General features: G+C 38.9%; 5 protein-coding genes across 6 annotated transcripts; 1 reads left to right on the forward strand and 4 right to left on the reverse strand.

Annotated features, from left to right (window-relative positions):
- Positions 1 to 73: 73 nt before the first annotated feature.
- LOC145908242 (vacuolar protein sorting-associated protein 53 homolog) lies at positions 74 to 2949 on the reverse strand. Its single transcript, XM_082995475.1, has one exon. It carries the CDS (start codon positions 2912 to 2914, stop codon positions 362 to 364), a length of 2553 nt encoding a protein of 850 aa, XP_082851601.1. The 5' UTR covers positions 2915 to 2949; the 3' UTR covers positions 74 to 361.
- A 702-nt stretch (positions 2950 to 3651) lies between these two features.
- Positions 3652 to 6527, reverse strand: LOC145909071 (membrane progesterone receptor epsilon-like). The gene is made up of 8 exons (XM_082996391.1): positions 6404 to 6527; positions 5983 to 6084; positions 5502 to 5641; positions 5026 to 5193; positions 4592 to 4754; positions 4188 to 4354; positions 3925 to 4048; positions 3652 to 3801 (listed from the first exon to the last, which is right to left on the reverse strand). Exons 1-8 carry the CDS (start codon positions 6457 to 6459, stop codon positions 3660 to 3662), a joined length of 1062 nt encoding a protein of 353 aa, XP_082852517.1. The 5' UTR covers positions 6460 to 6527; the 3' UTR covers positions 3652 to 3659.
- A 976-nt stretch (positions 6528 to 7503) lies between these two features.
- On the reverse strand, positions 7504 to 9808 carry LOC145908692 (uncharacterized). Its single transcript, XM_082996013.1, has 6 exons — positions 9408 to 9808; positions 9031 to 9206; positions 8622 to 8776; positions 8459 to 8562; positions 8208 to 8369; positions 7504 to 7816 (listed from the first exon to the last, which is right to left on the reverse strand). Exons 1-6 carry the CDS (start codon positions 9675 to 9677, stop codon positions 7532 to 7534), a joined length of 1152 nt encoding a protein of 383 aa, XP_082852139.1. The 5' UTR covers positions 9678 to 9808; the 3' UTR covers positions 7504 to 7531.
- A 1661-nt stretch (positions 9809 to 11469) lies between these two features.
- On the forward strand, positions 11470 to 14886 carry LOC145909037 (membrane progestin receptor gamma-like). Of its 2 annotated transcripts, XM_082996358.1 has the most exons (9): positions 11470 to 11511; positions 11567 to 11618; positions 12177 to 12308; positions 12373 to 12518; positions 12764 to 12934; positions 13220 to 13385; positions 13763 to 13908; positions 14238 to 14361; positions 14674 to 14886. In XM_082996358.1, exons 2-9 carry the CDS (start codon positions 11572 to 11574, stop codon positions 14813 to 14815), a joined length of 1074 nt encoding a protein of 357 aa, XP_082852484.1. In that variant the 5' UTR covers positions 11470 to 11511; positions 11567 to 11571; the 3' UTR covers positions 14816 to 14886. The 2 variants fall into 2 exon arrangements, with proteins under 2 accessions (XP_082852484.1, XP_082852483.1); XM_082996357.1 differs by having other exon boundaries at positions 11489 to 11618.
- Positions 14887 to 14989: 103 nt separating this feature from the next.
- LOC145909427 (NACHT, LRR and PYD domains-containing protein 3-like) lies at positions 14990 to 19066 on the reverse strand. Its single transcript, XM_082996820.1, has 8 exons — positions 18965 to 19066; positions 18711 to 18825; positions 16782 to 18478; positions 16345 to 16506; positions 16105 to 16260; positions 15539 to 15700; positions 15145 to 15285; positions 14990 to 15016 (listed from the first exon to the last, which is right to left on the reverse strand). Exons 1-8 carry the CDS (start codon positions 19064 to 19066, stop codon positions 14990 to 14992), a joined length of 2562 nt encoding a protein of 853 aa, XP_082852946.1.
- Between the last annotated feature and the right edge of the window lie 530 nt (positions 19067 to 19596).

A 19596-nucleotide genomic window follows, 5' to 3' on the forward strand; every position in this document is an offset into this window, starting at 1 on the left:
ACAACGTGTTGCAAAAATGCGATTAAAAATCCCATTTTTTATAGATGCAGTACCAACAGCACAATTGCCTCTTTTGTAAGAACATGTCACACAGAAAAATGTTGCAATGATTACGTGACATAACAACACAAATAACTGTATTGCACAACACACTTGAACTAAGGATACAAGTAAGGGACTTATTTTATTTTTGGACTTTGGTCTTCCATTAAGTACTACCACAGGGAGCATAAATTTGCATTGTAGTTTTGTTGACGGACAGCATTGAAGTTTAAACCATGCCCTTACTTGGAATCACACAACTTTCATTTTGGATGTCTTGGGAAAATTTTCAAGACATTCAACTTAACAAAATACTTTCCTATAAACGTTTCTTGATCAGCTTTTCAAGTTTGCGAATTCTTGATGTAGAATCACTGTCAAGGGATGCATTTCCTGCAGAAGTTGAATTACTGCTTCCAGATACGGGCATTTTTGCACGGAACACCTCCATGATGGCACTTTGTTCCACCCTTCTCAAACCCTTCATGTCAAGAATTTTTTGGAATGTGTCCAGGTCTGGGTCGACCAACAAACGAATACAACTTGCTACAAATGTGTGGATTGGCTCATGGGGCGCCATCACAACTTTCAAAAGCATTTCTGCTTTTGTCATGCCTTTGACTACAATTTTGGTATATGAAGACGGAGCTTTTCTTGCTACTTGCGAGGATATTGATGGCAAATCAAGAAGGATTGTCTTCAGGGAATGTGTATCTAGTAGCAACTGCTCAGCTCCTACTGTCCCAATCGGTTTGCATTTGTATAATGAGCTGATGAAGCGTGGAATAAATGAGTTTGCAAATTTTATGCAGAACTGTGTGAAATACTTTCTAGCTTCGGCTAAATTTGCACGAATATGTGGAACTGTTTGCTTTATGTGGGAAGTGATTGCTGTGACATACGGGCTCTGGTCCCCAACATGCTCAACTGTGGTCCATGATATCTTTGACATGGCAGCCAGAGGAGCATCACATGCTGATTCTAGATCTTGTTCTAGCAACTGAATAGAGTTTGATATTACATTACCAAAAACAGTTCTTTCCTCGGACAAGTTTATTTTTGGAGACAATTTTGCATCAACCTTTTCCTTGAGTTTAATTTCCAATTGTTGCGTGGTTTCCAAACAATAATCGGCAGTTGTTAGAATGGAGCAAATTAATGTCAGTTCACCTAAACTCAGCCTTATCACCTCAGACGAAGAGCCATCTTTAAGACTAGATGTAGTTTCTTTTAATAGGTTTGTGACTGTTGAAAAAGTAATATTGCTACTTAAAGACACAGGTGCTTGAGTGGTTTTGGGCAGGTTGCTTGTTAAAATCTTGGATGCATACTCACGAAGGTATTTTTGAAAGAGCTTTGCTAAAGCCAGCATAGGTTTGCCTGTGCTCAGTTGTGAACACTGTACCATGCATTTCTTGTAGTACACAAACAGATCAGCACAGTTTCCAAGTACACCACCTTCATGTGGAACAGTGTCTGTTTTCATTTGTTGGCACTTCTGCTGAAATTCATCCTGAAATTTAGACAGAAGCTCTGACAAATTTTGGTCTTGTGACTCAATGTAGATGTACAGGTATGGTTCAAAACAGTTTGAAATAAGTCTCTGGAATAAATTTTCAGAAGCTTGGTTGACTTCAACTTTGTCATCAACTTCTTCTGCAGCTCCATTATGCTGCCCATTTGAGACATCCTCCAGAAAAGGGTTTGTATTGCTTTCTTCACTCGAAAGCTTCACAGTTCTAGTTGAAACCTTTGTAGTTTTTTCACTTGACTGACGAAGGGTGTTTCCAGACAATCTTTTAGACAACAATGTTTCAAAGTTGGTTGTTCGTTGAATGGCAAAAAGAAGGAGTTTAACATCAATTTCACTGGCCCGCCTCTGCATCAAACTACTTAATTCTTGATGCGTGATTTGACAAAACTCAACAGCTATTTGCTCAGACACCTCCCAATGCTCTGGGAATATCTTTGACATCTTGTTTTCAAATTCAACTAAAAGCCTTTTAACCCATGCATACCTCCTGTCAATCTTATCCAGCCAGGCAACATCTTGTGATGAATCAAACAAAACTAAGTATTCAGAGAGCTGATTTTTTATGAACTTTTTGAGGAGTTCTTTTTTCACACTTGGCGACAAAGCATCAGCAACTGCACAAGCTTCCTGCAGCAATTTAGTGTTGATTCCAGCTTTGGGGTTTCCACCAGCTTGGGGGGAGAATGCATTGTCAAATTCAGTCAGCACCAACTTAGTCATTTCTTGCTTTATCTCATCCACTCTTGCTGATAATTCACGGACCATTGGAATAGATTTGTATTTGGCAAACTGCTCCATAACGTTAAGAACACCTTGTAAAAGGCTTGCAGCCTCTCCAAATTGACGTTTGTGTGCTAGATTTTGCAGGGTATCTACACCACTCATTAACATGTGCAGATGATTGTGTGTGGTTATGGCCTGGGTAAGGTTTCTTTTGGCTTGATCAAGCTGCTTTATATCCCTTGTAATTTCTTTAACCATTTGCTCAGACTGTTCTGCCCTATCTTTAATATTCTTGATCTTTGCAAACAGTTCGTGAATGGCAACCTGGGCCTCCTCTAGGGCTTGTTGACCATCAGCTCCAGCTGTTGTCTGTTTGCGGACAGCAGTTTTAATGTCATGATCGAGAGTCTTAATTTTTCCTTCCACTTTAGAGACCACCTCATCAATATTAGAGAGTGACTGCTCAGAAGGGAACAAATTGTTAATGTAGTCAACAACATTAAAGTTAGGTTGCTCCAATGGATCTGTACTAGGAAAAACATCGCCTAGGACAGACTGCACCTCATCAGGAAAATGCAGCATGGCTTCGTGTGGATAGATATCCTCCGACTCCATTGATAGGTGTTTTGTTTTAAAGTTGTGTGCCCTACATTTCTGTTAAAAACAATAAAGGAAAATTGTGTAACACATTTAACTGTAGAGTAAGTCAGGTCAGGTGTAGCCCAAATTGGAAAGATCGTAATTTTTGTAAAAAAAATATTTCTCCATTTAATTAAAACTAGCATACTGTTTAATTTAAACAAACTAATTTTTACCGACCCTGCCGTGTTACTGCCATTTATAATTCTGACTTTGTACTTTACGTTAGAAAAACAAACACCACGAAGCGTTTATCGTCACGCTTGACTGAAAAACACACAGCACACAGGCCTTCCAAAGGAAAATAGATATCACATTTTGCACCGTACTTGGTGATAGGAAATCCTTTTAGAATTTTGTTTTATAATCGCCATTACACGAGAATACAATCTCAACAATTATAATTTTTAACCTGTGATAGCTTTTTTTGCGTTGAAAACCGCTGACGCGTGAGAGCGACTCTGTGTAAAAGTACCTTAATTAACATTGGCTACATAATATATAATGGAGTAAAAATGTGTCAATGTGTAGCCTGCCCAATTATTTGTTACAACAGCCTCTTCTTCAAGTGTTCAAATATGCAATAAAGGCCTGCAAGCATCAGTCCATTCGTTTATTGCAAATTCGGAAAATAAATATATAAATTTAAAACAATAAAATCGGAGAACGTAACCGTCTTTTTATAACACTTGTGCAAAGTAATCTAAAATACACATATAGCCTAACAGCATTTCTGTTTGTCGGCCGTTCTTCGTAAATACAACCAATACAAATACACAACAAGATGCGTCAAAAGAATGGTAAATAAAAAATGTCCAATTGTATCTCCCCAAGACATTGCGACCACTTCGTTGTCAAAATGTCTGCAAAATCCAAAGTAGACTATCTTACATGTTTGAACATATGAAATTGATTTAAGATTGAAACGTATATCTTCTAAATACAATTAAGAACCTTAACAGGTTACGTAGCAGATTGTTTCTCACCCCATGTAATACTTTCTTTCAATTTCGTCCACCACACTTTGCAGCATCACACTTTGAGCGTACATTGCCAACGCAGTAAACAAGTGAAAAATTTGGTGCGAATTTCCAATGATGTCGAATGTTTCTGTATAACGACACACACAGTTAAACCATAGCACGATCTTTGTTGATCTATATCACACTAAGCCTAACACTTAGCCAAAGCATCACTTATGTCAGTTTGTAACAAAAATTCTAATAAATTGATAGGTTAAAATACATACTTGGCATAAGGCGTTCAGGAACATTAGATGCAAAGAACACAAGACCAAGTAATAGATACATAAGTTGTTCGCCAAAGTGAAGACTGAGGTTGTGGCCGACTGACAAACTGACATGGTCATTGTTGATATCTTCTAAGGTGACGAAGCCAGCATCAGAGATAAAGTATCTAAAACAAAAAACCTGTTTAAATGAAACGTAGCCTTTTATAAGTTAAAAGTGTTTGGTCCCAAAATAGGCCTCACCTTACCAGTAAAAAAAGTTTGTACGTTGGTAAGTGCACCAAATTCCCTTTATATAGACAATCAGCCTAAACTGACAATACCAATTACTTAGTCCATGCAAATATCGCACACAAAATGTTAAAGTTTTATATTCTATCATTATAGGCCATGTAGTTTCTTACCGAAGCATACAGGAACCATAGAGTATTGCCGTTCCGATAATATAGAGGCCAGTGGAAATCCCAACAGCGGATTTCCATGATTTTTCGCTGGCGTAAAACGTTGTTGCCAAAGCGCTGGCGCAGTAGATTGCAAATATGATCAAAGCGGCCGACGAAGAAACGTCTAAGTATTAAGTAGATACGTTAGCACTATACGTCAATTGACATATTTTTTTATTGAAAACAGAGTTTTGAGAACCGGATACATTATGAAGAATACGGTTTTATGTCTTTCCACATAAGAAAAACATATTTTAATTGGGGACATGTAACTTATACCTATGCAACGTTTCGGCTATTATAGCTTTTTGTTGTTTTTCGTTCAGAGAACGAAGAACTGTAAATTTATTTCAGGAAAATTTGTCAACCAAAGGGGTGCAGGACTAAAAACGTACCACAGTAGTGTTCGGTTGGGCAAAGATAAAATTCCAATGGCACCTTCATCGCCACCCCATATACGTAAATAGCAGCAAAATCAATCGCATAAGCACATTGATAGCCGACCGTCGATTTTGAAGAAAGCATGTGGGCCAATGAACTGCATAGAAGGAGGTAGCAGGTACCTTAAACCAAAGTGATTGCAATTTTAGGTGAATACAGTTGTGCAATGAGATGCAAGTTGTTGTAACTGACTTCAAAAATTGAGATATTGGAATCGAACCAAAACAAGTTGTTGTAAGATCTGTTTTGTTGTTTGGTGATTGTTACCAAAATTTCCAAACTTTCATTGTGAAGATTGGACTTTGGTATTGGGATTATCACGAATATGTGTCAAATATTTTCCTTAATAACCAACTTATCTGGTCCGTAATGTGCTATTATCTACTATTTTCTTGGATTGCCTATGTCCGTTCTAAGACAGTTTGCTTACCAAATCCGTGTGCATAAAAGGGTAGAGCGTACGGTGTGCTACCGTAAATAAAAAACATCCTGGCGTATCTCTGTGCAAAGAAGAGGAAGGGAAGAAAATGCGTCCAAAAATTTCCGGCCTCGTTGTTCGGTTGAAAAACACTAAAAATATAAATGCCAAAAACTTAAACTCATTTGTTATCCTCGTCTTGTGTGGCATTTCACGCCTTCTGACCCGACGGCCAATTACGTAATAACGCGTAGGTTGTTAGTTTGACTTGAATGCTGAACTGATGCCTGGTTTGAAACTATTGGAAATAGCACAGGCGAGGATTAGTGTTGGCATTTACCGTACGTTGGCAGATTGACTGCTACTAGGTCATGTCATTTGTTGTAGGCTTGTGATTCAACACCTTATCGTACATCGAACATTGTTCGTAATCGGACTAGACAATAAAATCATCACAAAAGACATTCTTTGTTTGAGAGATCAGTCAACCTACCTAAATACGTAATACCAGACGGATTGATTCATTGGCCGATACCCTGTTGCAATATAGGGCCGATGTAGAATACTTGGGACTTCTTCGCGGCATTTGCAATGTCTGTTAAAAAAGAAATGTTATTTTTTAATATACCTGTATGTAGTGATGGCATTTAAAAACAAGTTCTATTGAAAATATATGAACAGGATTGTCATAATTCACACCCAGAACGCAAATTCTACAAAGGCGTTCGCGCAAAGCCAAGAATGCCACCACTGCTTGTAAGCTGTCAAGTTTGTTTCATTGTAGTAAAATGGAAAATACAAAACAAACATGAATATGCACTTCGCTTGTTCTTTTATACTCCAAAAAATATCTTCATTTATCAGATACACACAAATGTAGCGGTCCTATCCCTATGAAACGTTTTTACACTTACTTGGATTGCTTTGCACTGCGTTCCAAAATTGAATGCCAAATCTTTCTAATGGTCATCTTCTAACAAACTACAACGTTTGTCGACTTGTAAACGTATGCATCAATCTGTTACAAGCTGTCCACTGTTAGGTTAAGAAAGAGTGGGTAAGTTGCTCAATATAACACACAAGACAAAGACCATCAATTTGACAATAAACAGACTGCCTAAAACTGCCTTGACGCATCACTTCCCTGCCGGCAAGCTGGCAATCATCCTGAATCTGAACATATGCCGTTTATACAGCTACCATCACGCCCTGGGAACACGACTAAACGACCAACGGAACTGGCTGAGCAATGATGTTTTTCATTTGACCACCGGCTTATACAGCATAATGCACACCACAGTGCATCCAGGTCTGTGCGTCACTGCCCCGCGGCCAATAACAACCGGACAAACTAATGCGTGCCAACACAAAACTACCGTGCGTTACGACATGTAGGCGAAAGGTATTTCAAGTGTGCTGCATAAACCTACGCGATTTTTGTCGATAAAATAACGCCACGTTTTCACAATAGAAGTTGATACTTCTGAAAATAGTTCGTAGCGGACTGTTTCGTCACTTTCTTGCACGGTACAGGAAAAGCCATTTTTCCTCACCACTATTATCAATGTGCGTTGTAATTAACACGCGTGAACGCGCTTTAAATACAACCGAGCCATTCTTAGTTGAACTGTAATACCATACCGAAGCTTAGACAAGCGTATTCTCACGACCATTGACGTACTGCTGCAAAAGTGTTACTCTGACGGCCGGCAGTTTATCTTTGCTGTATATACACTATTGTTGAGCCTTGGTGCAGTTCCTGTACGTGTTCAAAGTGTGTATAGGATAATTCGACCAGTCACGCGGAAATAATTAGAGGCACTAAACCGGAGTACCGCAATGAACTCTTTCACGTTTAAATACCGTGACGATGAGCATAGAACAAGGTGCGTGCATTACCTTATAATTTACTATTCGTCAACTCGCCCATGTTTTCTTTAATGTGCATTTCATCATGCAGATGTTTTTAATTCTGTACTAGGCTTGAAAGATTACCGACATATTAAATGCAGACATGATTGTTTAATAAATGGAAAGCACGATCACACAGTGAGAACATAATACAAAGCGGACATAACAGCACCCCATACGACAATATCATAAAATGTTCTTTTACTGGGCTTCGGGACAACGTTTGTAGCACCATCATCTACGTTATCGTTAAATTGTGTTGCATTCTCAAAGTTTTGCACAGTTCCAGCTGATATTCTGCTTGTCATTGATTCCTTGATTTTACTGATGTCCTGTCTTGTGTCTGTTTGCAAGTCCTTGAAATTGGCAACCCCAGCATCAATCTTACTCATTAAAGCTTTAATTTCTTTCATTTCCTACAAAATGGGTTAATACGGTTAATCAAAGAATATGCAATTAATATTTTGGTTTAGAGTTTCTCAACTGGTTTAGGTATTATATGTGCAAAAAAAGCCATAATATTGCAAAGACACCCTGTCTGCAGCTTTGGTTTAGGTATGTTTACCACCGGCCAATTATGTTAAGTCTGTTTACCCCAGGGGCCATAACATCACCCAATACAATGTCAAGACCATTTCTTGGAGATGCATCTTTAATTTTGAAGTAAGCAGGACAAATGGTATGGCATTATCACCTAAAATCAGATGGACTTTAAATCAGCAGGAAGTGTGGAAAAACCTTGGCTGGGCCCCTCAGTAGGTTACTGTAGACCACCAGTTGAGAAACATTGTTAACAGTTAATACAACCTGATGCACTTTGTTTATCATAGGGTTGGCACCACTGCTTGACATTGATTGTTTATTATCAGTATCTTGAGGTAACTCTATCAATCTGTTGACCAACACAGCTTCCAACTGTGTCAATTCCTCTTTGATGTCAGTGTAAGTTTCATTGACAAAAGGAATCACCTGGATAGTTCATTGAGGTTGATATTATGTAAAGAATGCATATATATATATGTACAAAACCGTCAACAGACTTGTAGGACAAAACACACCTTATCAATGTCCTCTTTCAACTCTGCATTGTCATGCTTATCCAAAACCATTTGTTTCAGTTCAGAAGTTCTCACCTGATTTATGTACGATGAACCAAGAAAACCTGTTAATAGACTAATATCAGCAACCACTTATCATATCAGTGAATGTTTTTTAATATACCTATTATGGTTCCAATCACAGAACCAATCAAAGACCAGTTTTTTGTTCTCTCCACTCTTGCCCTTTCCTTTTCATAGCTGTCTCTCATGGCTGCCGAGAGCACAAGAAAGGAATCTCTTTCTTTTTCTTCAGCAAGGTCAAGTTCATCTTTAATTCTGTAATAAAAGTAAAATCTCTATCAGGCTTATCAACAAACAGCCAGAAAGGTTGCAAATAAAGCTGTTCCAAAAAAATATCATCTCTGAAAAATAAACTGCCATAAAATAGTCAATCAAACCCATTTTACTACAAAAAAATACATGCTAAACTGAAAATCTATTAAAATCAAAATAACAGTTTGTAAAGACTCGAGTATTAAATACAGAAAAAGACACAATAGGTTAATTTTCCAATAAAAATGCATCGTTACTTTTCTTCTCTTGTCACCAGCTCATGTTGTTCGCTTGCAAGTTGTGGATAAAGCGGGTTTGAATAATTGACATGACTTAGTCTCTCTCGCACATGTTTCAACTCATTTCGTATGTTGACCATGTCCCGCATAATGAGTCTCTCCTTTCCCCGGGCTTCCAGAAAATCCTTCTCAGCCTTGATGAAATACCGGGTGAAGTTTAAAGTATATAAAAGTCCTTTTGAAACTACTCTTTAAAATTTAGAGATTTAAAAAAGGAAAAAACAAATGTTTGCCATTTACTTTATATCACTATCAAAACAAATACAACAAATAATTTACATACAGAGATTTCCAACACATTTGTTCAAACAATCTACTTATTTATTTCTACTTACACTCCTGACTTCAAATTGGGCATTTTGAACGTCAGTTAAGCCAACAAATTCCTCATAATTTTTGTAGAAGTTGTCATATTTGTTTGCACACAATTTTTTTAGTTGATTTGCTTTTTCTGATGCTGAACTAAGGAACAACCTTTCAGATGTAGAAGGCCAAGCAGGCACTATTGGTTTATCCAATAAAACTTGGTTTTTCCATCTTGTACTTTGCAGCAGACAAGAATGTCTGTGCCAAAAGCTTCTTGCCCACATACGGTTGTCCAACATTCACATCATAGTCAAAAATATGTTTCTTTAAGTTTCAACAAACTAAAAACAAAAGCATGTGTTTTCTCACCAGGCTGGTTGAAAAAATCCCTTCGGTAAAAAGCATTGCAATACAATGACAAAATTGGCCTGATTTATTTGCCACAACAGAATTTTACATATGTTTTGCATTACTCCAAACACACATTGGTCTTCACCTTTTTCGCTGGCGAATCGGGAATTACCCACATGGTAAAATTGACAATGGAAATCAAACAATCATTCTCCTTTGCAGTGTTTTTCCCAACCGGTGGTACGCGTGTACCACTAGTGGTCCGCGACGCACTCCAGGTGGTACGCGAGCACCTTTACGTGATTAGTGGATAAAGTTGGAATTTGAAAAATCATGAGTGATTTCAAAATGTTTGTTACTTTATCCCCTAGGTCACTTTATAACACTCAACTAGGTGGTACGCGTCGAAATTGTTTTACCTCCAAGTGGTACGCAACCACAAAAAGGTTGGGAATCACTGCTCTATTGTTTGTTGGCTGGGAATAACTGGAACCATAGTATACTATATTATGCTGAAACTGTGGATTTTATGCACATGTTTTTTTGGCAGGGAAAAGCATTAACGAGTACTAACTTCAAAACATATTTAAAACAAATCGGCAACTTCAAGTATGGTTTAAACTTCGATTAGAGACATTTACAAACTCGAACTGGCCAAAGTAATGCACGATTTCCATACCGGCAATCTACCGGCCTCCTACAACTCCTTATTTTCGTTAGTAGGCACAGTGCACGATCATTTCACAAGAAATGCATCGCAAAAGAACTTATTTCACCCAAGAGTTAACACCACCTTCGGCTTACGTATGCTAAAACATAGGGGCCCACAGATATGGGAGGAAATAAACCCTTCCATTAGATCGCTCTCCCGTCCATCATTTAAAAAAAAAATCCGCCAATGTTTCACATCTCAGTATTAACTTCCTTTTTCATCCATCCTGTTAGCAGTCAGTTTTCCCCTTTTTTCTTGTAGTCCTCCTGTCGTTTATTGCGTTTCTTCTGTCTTTTTTTTATGGTGTTTTTATTTGTGTTTTTATGCATATTCCACTGTACACTCTACGCCTAAATGAACAATTTACTGCCGTAGGATCCGTTGTTGTTTCAGACCTAGGAGCGCTGCACACCAACATCATAACGTGCGATTGATCATCAGCAAGACCTACGATGATTCAACAACCGCAACCTCCATACGATCCTGACCATCTCCAACCAAAACCACCACGTTTGGACTGTCCTCGGGACGTTAAGGTCTGTCGATGTGGATCAAAGGAAACGTTCTGAGAACCGAGTTGGCGTTTGCGTTTCGATGGGTTTTGCTTTGGCCAGCACGGCCGGGTGGCCACCTTTTCGTCACATGCAGCTTGTCGCAACCCATCACCTCCCAGTGCGACTGGCTGCGATCCTACGGCAGACGGTGATTCTCCGTGAGGAAATCACCTTTACATGGGCGCCTGACTCGATAACCTTTATGGTTTTATCGGTGCCCATGCCATTTCATTTCCTTGTTTTTTGTTCGTCGCGTAGTTGCTTTTCTCGCAAAATAAACATGATTGTAATCCCAATCCCCGTCTTCGATTCAAGGTACTTATGCATCAAGAAAACGTGCATGATTTTCCAACTTGAAAAGTTGACGTCATCTTATTGCATGCAGTTGGCGATGTAGGCGCGCGTCATACGTGACAAATGTGTAATGTAGCCGGCGTCACGTTTGGTAAAACCAAAATACGTCAAAGATTTGCACCACAGCGCTGTAGGCTACGGATGTTTCATCAAGGCAGGTTGGTAAGATTACTTTGTTACTTGTAATAGTATCCTGCACTGAATATGTCGTTGACAGGTGAGATGAATTCTTCGGAAACACATGTGAATAATTTGCAGCACAAAAACAGGTGCGTACTGTGTTTCCATTACCATTGAACTTAGTTAATTAAAAATTGGTGATGGTAGGTACGTCGAAGAAGTAATTTAAATAATGTTTTGTTAAACTAAAAAATACCTGTTTTGGTTGAGGAGTTAAATCTATGCATTTTGATTCTGTTTACATTAATCCCCCAAACCACCCAAAGTGTGAAAATTCAAGTGGTGTAATAAAGTATGCCCTGTAAAGGCAATAATACATCCAACTTAACTATAAAACAGTGAACGCGTTGTAGTATATACCAAAAGCGGTGGGCAATTTGTACTGTGTGGGTTATCTGAGAAATTAACCACGCATTTTTATCACACTGTGAGTGGCCATATGCGAAGTTAAGCGGCTAAAAATGGAAGAGGCTTTTTAAAATGCATGACGTTAGCCTGTTGTAAACTCTTTAGGCCAGTTTACCAAAACAGATGAGCTCAGCGGATGTAAGCGGGTAACTGTATGACGTATCACAACAAAAAAATGCCTAAAAGGCTACGGCACTATTAATAATCTTCAGGTTTTGGCAAACCTTTTGCTTTCTCAGGTTCGGGCTGCAATTATGCGCAAAGGACGAAGATTTAATAACATATGAAGAATCCATGTCCTGTCAGCAACAAGCCTACGTTTTAACGGGATACAGGCCACCAAACAAATCCGCCTTGTATTATGTGAAAAGGTGAACACATGTGGTGGCAAAGGGCAACAAAGTAATTCTTATCAAAGCCCATTATTTTTTACAGCGTATTTCAGCTGAACAACGAGACGTTGAATTTCTGGACGCATTTCATTCCATTACTTCACTTCCTTTATAGTTATTACCACTTTTTCAATGACTTTGAACATTCAAAGGAATCATTTTGCTTGCCCTACTACGCGCACGGCTTAGGTGAGTATTGTATAGCTCGGTAGATTTATTATGATTAAAAATTTCAAGAAAACAAAAACTCGGAATACCATGATAATGTGGTCCTGTCATAAAATACAGACATTGACAATCACTGACTCTAAGACAAAATACGAAGTGCGTAGCATAAAACTTAACCAACAAAACAAAACGAGTGACTTCACTTCCTGAGTGAACATAAAAATCTTGTCAATAAATCACAAATCACCGAGTTTCATTGAATGCAGGTTGTTGTATACTTCTGGCTGCAAGCAGCATGGCCCATATGTTTTGGTCCCATTCGGAGTCAGTCAGTCACCACTGTTGCTCTGTGGATCGGGCCTGTATTTTCACATACGCCTTCTCAATACGCGTCGGGTTTGAACACTACCTCTGCCCCATGAACCACTTCTGCGACTGTAAGTAAAATGTTGGATTTTGCAAACTTTTGGCTTATTCCTGATTTTAAGAAGTTCACTGACATCGCAGTCAAGGCCTTGTGTTACATGTTATCGCATACCAAGGCGATGTCAACCTTTCGATCGAAATGCATGAGCTAGAATCGCGAAAATGTATGAAGGTACTGCGCAGTTGGGTGGTCCTGCGTCGTTATGCGATAACACATCTGCGTAATTTCAATGAAGTCTCGGTTTGTTTGGCGGGCAAAATTTAAATCGTACTAATCTTTTTTATAACTTACGCAGGGCCGTCGTCTTCTACTTTATCACTCATGATCTTCAGCGCATTTTGGACCTTCTCCTTCGTAGTCGTCATCTTTATACAAGACTATGTCCCAATACTGGGTAAAATAATCATGGTGGGAGCAAATCTGGTTGGTGGATTCCTTGGGTTTTATGCATGCTTTTTGAGGTAAGGATAGAAACACAGTGGGCTCGATAGTAAGTAACCTTATAATCGGTTTGGCGCGTAATATGCATTTACGAGTTTTGAAATGTATTTATTGTAAAAATACGCGTTTTTTTCGGTTTGTCATATAGTACATTTAAAATAAATTACGGATCTATAAGTTCTTCTGGTGAAAATCCACAAAACATACACCTTTGTTGGAAAAGAATGTATGACGTTTCGCTTGTCCGCGAAATGTAACAGAGAACATGAAAAATTAGAGGGTGCGATCGTTTCCAGACTGTACGAATAGTTCAGTAGTTTATCATGAACTCCTCATGTTCTGTATTTGGTACATTTCAAATAGAATAAAGTAAATGTGTCTTTACAAATATTTCTAGATACCATTTTGACTTTTCGTCGGACCCTATGCACGTGACTTTCCACATCGGTCACGGTTTTGGACAAACTGCTGACATCGCTGCACTGACTTTACTTCTTGGTGCACTTATATACAGTTTACGGATACCTGAAAGATTTGCACCTGGTAAGTCCACAAAACTATCCATTGAAACGAGCTGGTCTCCCCGAGAGAGTTTTCAAATCTCTTCAAGTTTATTGGACCTAACCCTATAAGCCCGTATTCACTGCTATGCTTTTTGCAGTTGTGAATCTTTGAAGCTTGTTACTATAGCCAACACTTGGCACAAATGAATTTCACTCACCAAAAGTTATTGCATTTTTCTCTCTTAACTCATGTGACAATTTTATAATGAAGATCATAAAATTGAATGTACGAATCAAAAACATATATGGCCCAAACACTACTTAAAACCAACGTAAAGTAAAGTAGTTGACACGCTTACACGTTTACAGGGAAGTTCGATACAGTGGGTCTATCTCATCAGTGGATGCATATTTGCACGGCAGCTTCCATGTACGCACAGAGCATAATATTTCGACAAAACGTTGACGAGATTTCGGAAAAACTTGACAGTGGGTAAGTGCAGCGGTGAGTTGACACTAGTGCTGGCGTGACAAAATTAATGTTTTTTGGTCAAAAAGCATAGGTGATAATTGTCGTTTAAAACCGTTGTGCATTGTTTGTAATAGTTTGTAGTGGAATTGTCTTCTTATAAGGTATACATCAGGAAAATTTGGGGACAAAGTTTGGTTTGTCTTGTCTAGCAAAACACACCGATCTAAAAAGGATTTATAGGGCGTTTGAGGAAAATACGAACTATGTGTAAATAACATTGAGTTTTTGTTGCAATAGTAAATCGTAACATGAGTTTTTGTGTATTTACTACAGGAAGTTAAACGAAACCGATGTGAGGTTTTCGTTCGTCGATACAGTGGGAGCTGTTATAATTACTGCCGTTCTCACCAACTTTGCCATAGTGCTTCATTGGTACTTGGTGCGCCGGAACAACACCAAACAAAAATCAAATTAATAACAACCAAGCTACATACATTCTGGCTTTACAAAAATAGATAATAAACTTGTTCCCGCTTTTTTAGTTCATTGTCCTTTATCGTTATTGTGTATTGCACTGTATTCAAATATAAAATTAAACTGCTGAAAGAAGTCAATCAAGCAAGAATAACCATATAAAGACTCTGTAGTCTTAATGCGGGAGTCCAAATACTGATTTCTGTAAAACAAAAATATTTATAAGTGAAAAAATCCATATTGGCAAAGATTCGGTCTCCTATAATTTCAGTGTATGTCAAGTTTTCATAATTTTGTAATCATTGATTCTGATATTTTACTAATTCATACCAGGTCTTTGAACTTTTGTGAACCCGAAGTTGTAATCCCACATTGGGCTAAATGCAGCCACTCTATCTTGCCTTTGCAAGACGCGAGACGTTCGGCGCCATTGTCTCCAAAAGAGTTGCAGTCCAAAATCAGGCGATTCATCTGTTATATCATAACAATTAATTGTCCATCAAAAAGTACATCGTTTTTTTGTGCAAGCCAGTAAGCCACAACGATCTGTAAGGAAACAGTTCTGTACTGTCCGCAGTATGGTTTTACCTTTATCGCCAGTTAGCAACTTGTATAAAAAATGCAGTAATGATACAACAGAAAGAGACAAATGACAGTATGTATAGAATCCAAACTTATAAAATTGTCAGGCTATGGATATTTGTTGACTATTTCCATAGATTACCGGTCGCACAAGCTTTCGTATTCCAGTCGTTAGCACCCGTATATCGTCCGCTGTCAGGCCGCAGTCTCCAAGTCCCAGGATTTCCATTTTTGACAAACAAAACGTAATATGTTCGATTCCGAGGCCAGATATCTTGTTTCCACTGATGTCCAGTTGCTTTAGCTTCACAAATTAGTTGAAGGTTATGTGTTGATTCTTGGCATCAGTGGCAGTGAAAATTCCACAATTATAGAAAAGCGCAAATCAGACACACTTCGCTAATACAGAATCGTTGGCATTTTAGTCAAATAAGAATCAAATTAATGCATTTTGCTTTGAAACAAAGTCAGTTTTGTCTTTGACATCGTGTAACAATTTAAACAAAGAAAAGTTTTTTGTGTAAAATGCAGGCAAGCAACACGTTAAATCAGCCTTCTACGACTGAAAATTGTAAACATAGGAACCAATTGTCCTGATGGATTTGTGATTGGTACGTGGGTATGAATCTTTCCAAGGGTGTCGTACGCGAAAAAGTTCGAGTACCACTGATGTAATTAAATATTTTTTTTTAAAAGAGAAAATTTTACCGAGGACGTCAAACGGCGGATTTCTGAACAAAATAGCATTAGACCATTTCCATCAATCTGATTGTTGGCAATAAACCAGAACAGAGCTTTGTGCACGCATTGGGACAGCGAGTTGAGTGACGTTAAACGGTTCTTGGTGAGGTTCAGAACTTCCAGCTTGAAAACATACGGAAATATAAATTGAATTGTTTTTTGCCTGTTGGGTGTTTGATTGGAAGATATTTGCGAATGGAACCGTACCGGTTGTTTCTTTCCCACCAGGCCTTCCGCAAGTAGCTGGGAAGTGGCGTTTGTGATGTCACAATCAACTAGTTCCAGTTTGGTCAAGTTTTGAAGCTGCTTATTGATCAGTTTAATTTCGGGCACCTTTATCTTCGCCGATACAACGTATATGGTTTGAATCTGAAACATGTCAAGCGATTCATGTTTTTTTTTATGAGGTGGATTGGTTGAAATCTAATAGCGGAAATAGCTTTTATTTGAGTTGTTAGTTAAACGATTCAAGTTTTCTTCGCTATATGATCTCTAATAAAATGGACAGTTGAGTAAAAAACAAACGTAAAACGCATTCAATGGCGTCTAAGAACTCTTTCGTTCATAGTCAAGTCATTTCTCGGAAGCAGTATATATACCTATAGGTACTGCATGCATTTTGCGAAAATTAACGAGACCTGTACCTTGTGGCGTAAGTTTGCTGCAGCAAGAAACTGATTGAAACCAGTTGAATCACTAAAACTAACAGGACGAGCTGAGCCGCATTTGATGGTCACAGTCTTGTGGACGGTTTTCAGGACATTGGACAATGACGATACGTCGTACGGCATGAGACAATCACGAAGTGAAATTGTCTCCGGAAAGACTATGACAAAGCTGGATTGAAGATCATTATGCTGAGATTCTTGCACAAAACGACACAGTTTCAGGATCTGATGCTGAAAGCGCATAGGGGATTGAGTTAGAAAGGTTTTCAGTCGACAAACCTTGTCCGGCAGCTGACGGACAAATTGGGCGTTGCAAATCGCATCCACCTTTCGTGAAAGAATCGGCCCACAAAGACCGAAAAGAAAATTTATCGCTGTTTCCCAATGATCCCCACCCCCTTGGAACTTTTTGATGCACTTTAAAAGCACGTCGGGCTGATGGAAATGAAGCAAATGGAAAGCAGCAAAAAAATCAAGCCAAATGGAGTCAACAAACCGATACCTACTCCCCGGGGTTGAGTTTTGCAACCCATTATAATCCTGTCGCATGTCTGGGCTGCAAAAGGCTGTAATGGTATCGGGGTCAACACCATTCGGTAGTGGGTGAATAGGAAAAGAAACGGTCTTGTTGCGTTTGCAAGTGTAAGCTATCTTCGATATAGCTTCTATATCTTGTTGGCTGCCTGAAAATTGACCTGTGCGAATCAAGTCACCCAGAAGAGACACAAAGAAATCGGTTACAGATATCGCTTCATCCTCTAACGTGCTTCTAGTAATGTATTTTACCAATGTGGTTAAGTATAACGGGATGTGGTACAAGTCCTTCAGGTTGCTCTGCTCCTGTAGAGTTTTGGTGACGTTGTCGTAGTCTAAATTAACTGGGCAAAGTCTTCGGCAAAGGGTCATTCGGCTCTTCAATGTAAGGCCTGTCACTTTGACAGCAAAATGGGGTTTATATGCTGAATGTAGGTGGTGGAACGTGTCTGTTCTAGATACAACCACCTTCTTGGCGTTCGGAAGCAAATGGCCTGAAAGTAGACTCTTGACGATATTTTCAGGACTATCTTTCTGATAGAGCCAGGTAACAGCGGAAAGAGAGGAAAAGTTAACGTGCGCGGCTTTGTCGATCCCATCTAAGAAAATCATGACATCAGTGGACTTGCTGACCTTGTCTAGCAAAATCTCTTCACACTCCTTTCTCGTCCAGAGCTGATTCCCTTCGGTGATGGAACAGGTTAAAAACTTCAAAACGCTGATGTTTTCTTCGAAGTTCAGGTTTCGCGTATTAACGTAAAACACATACGAGTTTGGATCTGCAGTGGACAAATGTGACTGAAGCATCGACTGGCAAAACACACTCTTGCCGACACCTGCTCTACCGACAATGGACACTGTATTACCGTGGAGACCAATGTAGGAATTAATGGCTACCTGCGTCGAACAACTGGCAGTAATGTAAGCGTTTTGTAGTGCAGTACTTCTAGCGTCTTGAAACAACTTGGTTACCGACATACCAACGCTTGTTTCAGTATTTTCCGAATTTCTTTCAAAGCTGTTCCGCCGGTCTGTGGGATTTATACTGATGTTGTATGTCAGCGCAAGGGGAACTGGATTTTTTACTTTTACCAATCTTTGCAGTTGAGGAGCGAGAGTTGAAACCTGGAGCGTCTCTTCTGTACAACAAATGGTTCATATATATATGTTGGCTGAAATGTGGAGGGTAAATGTATAAATACACAATATTTCAACATAAAACGGTCATACCCCAATTCAGCTTGCAATTAGTTAAATATCGTGGCTCACTCAAACGAAATATATGACCATATTATAACCGAAAAACATACTGTTCAAAACATAATGATAACAGGAGAATGTATAAGATGTTTGTTGTAATTCGATTCTTACTTATGACGTCAATTTCCTCTGGATCAGCAGCATCCTGCAACTCGACTCCGTGGATGGAATATCTAAAACTGGGATTGATGTATACGTTGGTTGCTTTAATGCTGTTCTCCATTCCCTGAAACATAAAATATAGACTACACTTACGTTGAAATGTGGCGTTTGAAAACGGAGATATATGGTCGCAAATTACAGCAAACCAAATGCCTTGGCTTAAGTTGGTGAAAGCTGACAGACAAATATACTAGAAAACTCACATGTTGCGCTATTTCATCTGCATCATTAAATGAAAATCTTGGGGTGGATGACCGAGACCTGATTGCACTCCGCGGAGAAACAAAGCCATTTCCCTCCGACATTTCGTCTGTAAGCGAGTAGTACTGAAACGTAACAAGCAGCTGTCTCTACTCTGCCTACCAGCGCACAAGCCTACACACAGTATAGGAAATGGTTCCAACGCAATCATATTTAAATGACTCAGCGTGTCTTGGCAGAGGCTGTCTCAATATATTCAGATGCTTGTTGTGACAAAAATAGCCTATCCACAGAGCTTAAATGCAAACTATACCTGTAAGCTTACTACATGCGTATGTATGGGTCCCACTGAGAGCGTCAGTGAATTCATAATAACATGCAACTTTGTTGCAACACAACATACCCTGCAGAAAGCACAGCTCGGGGAGATGTTTGCAAGTCACACTGACGTCTCAAAGATGTTAAATTGTATTAAATTACAAAAGTTTTCCACGAAACTTGGGCTCAACCTGCATCCATATGCGAAACACTTGAAACCTAATCCCACTAAAATCCAATGAAAAGTTTAAGCCATCCATTTTTCACTCCAGCATGTCACGAACTTGCCGAAACGTCGTGTCACGTTGTTTTTTTT

The sequence above is a fragment of the Ascidia mentula genome, chromosome 7, assembly GCF_947561715.1.
Source record: "Ascidia mentula chromosome 7, kaAscMent1.1, whole genome shotgun sequence".
NCBI classification, from domain to species: domain Eukaryota; kingdom Metazoa; phylum Chordata; class Ascidiacea; order Phlebobranchia; family Ascidiidae; genus Ascidia; species Ascidia mentula.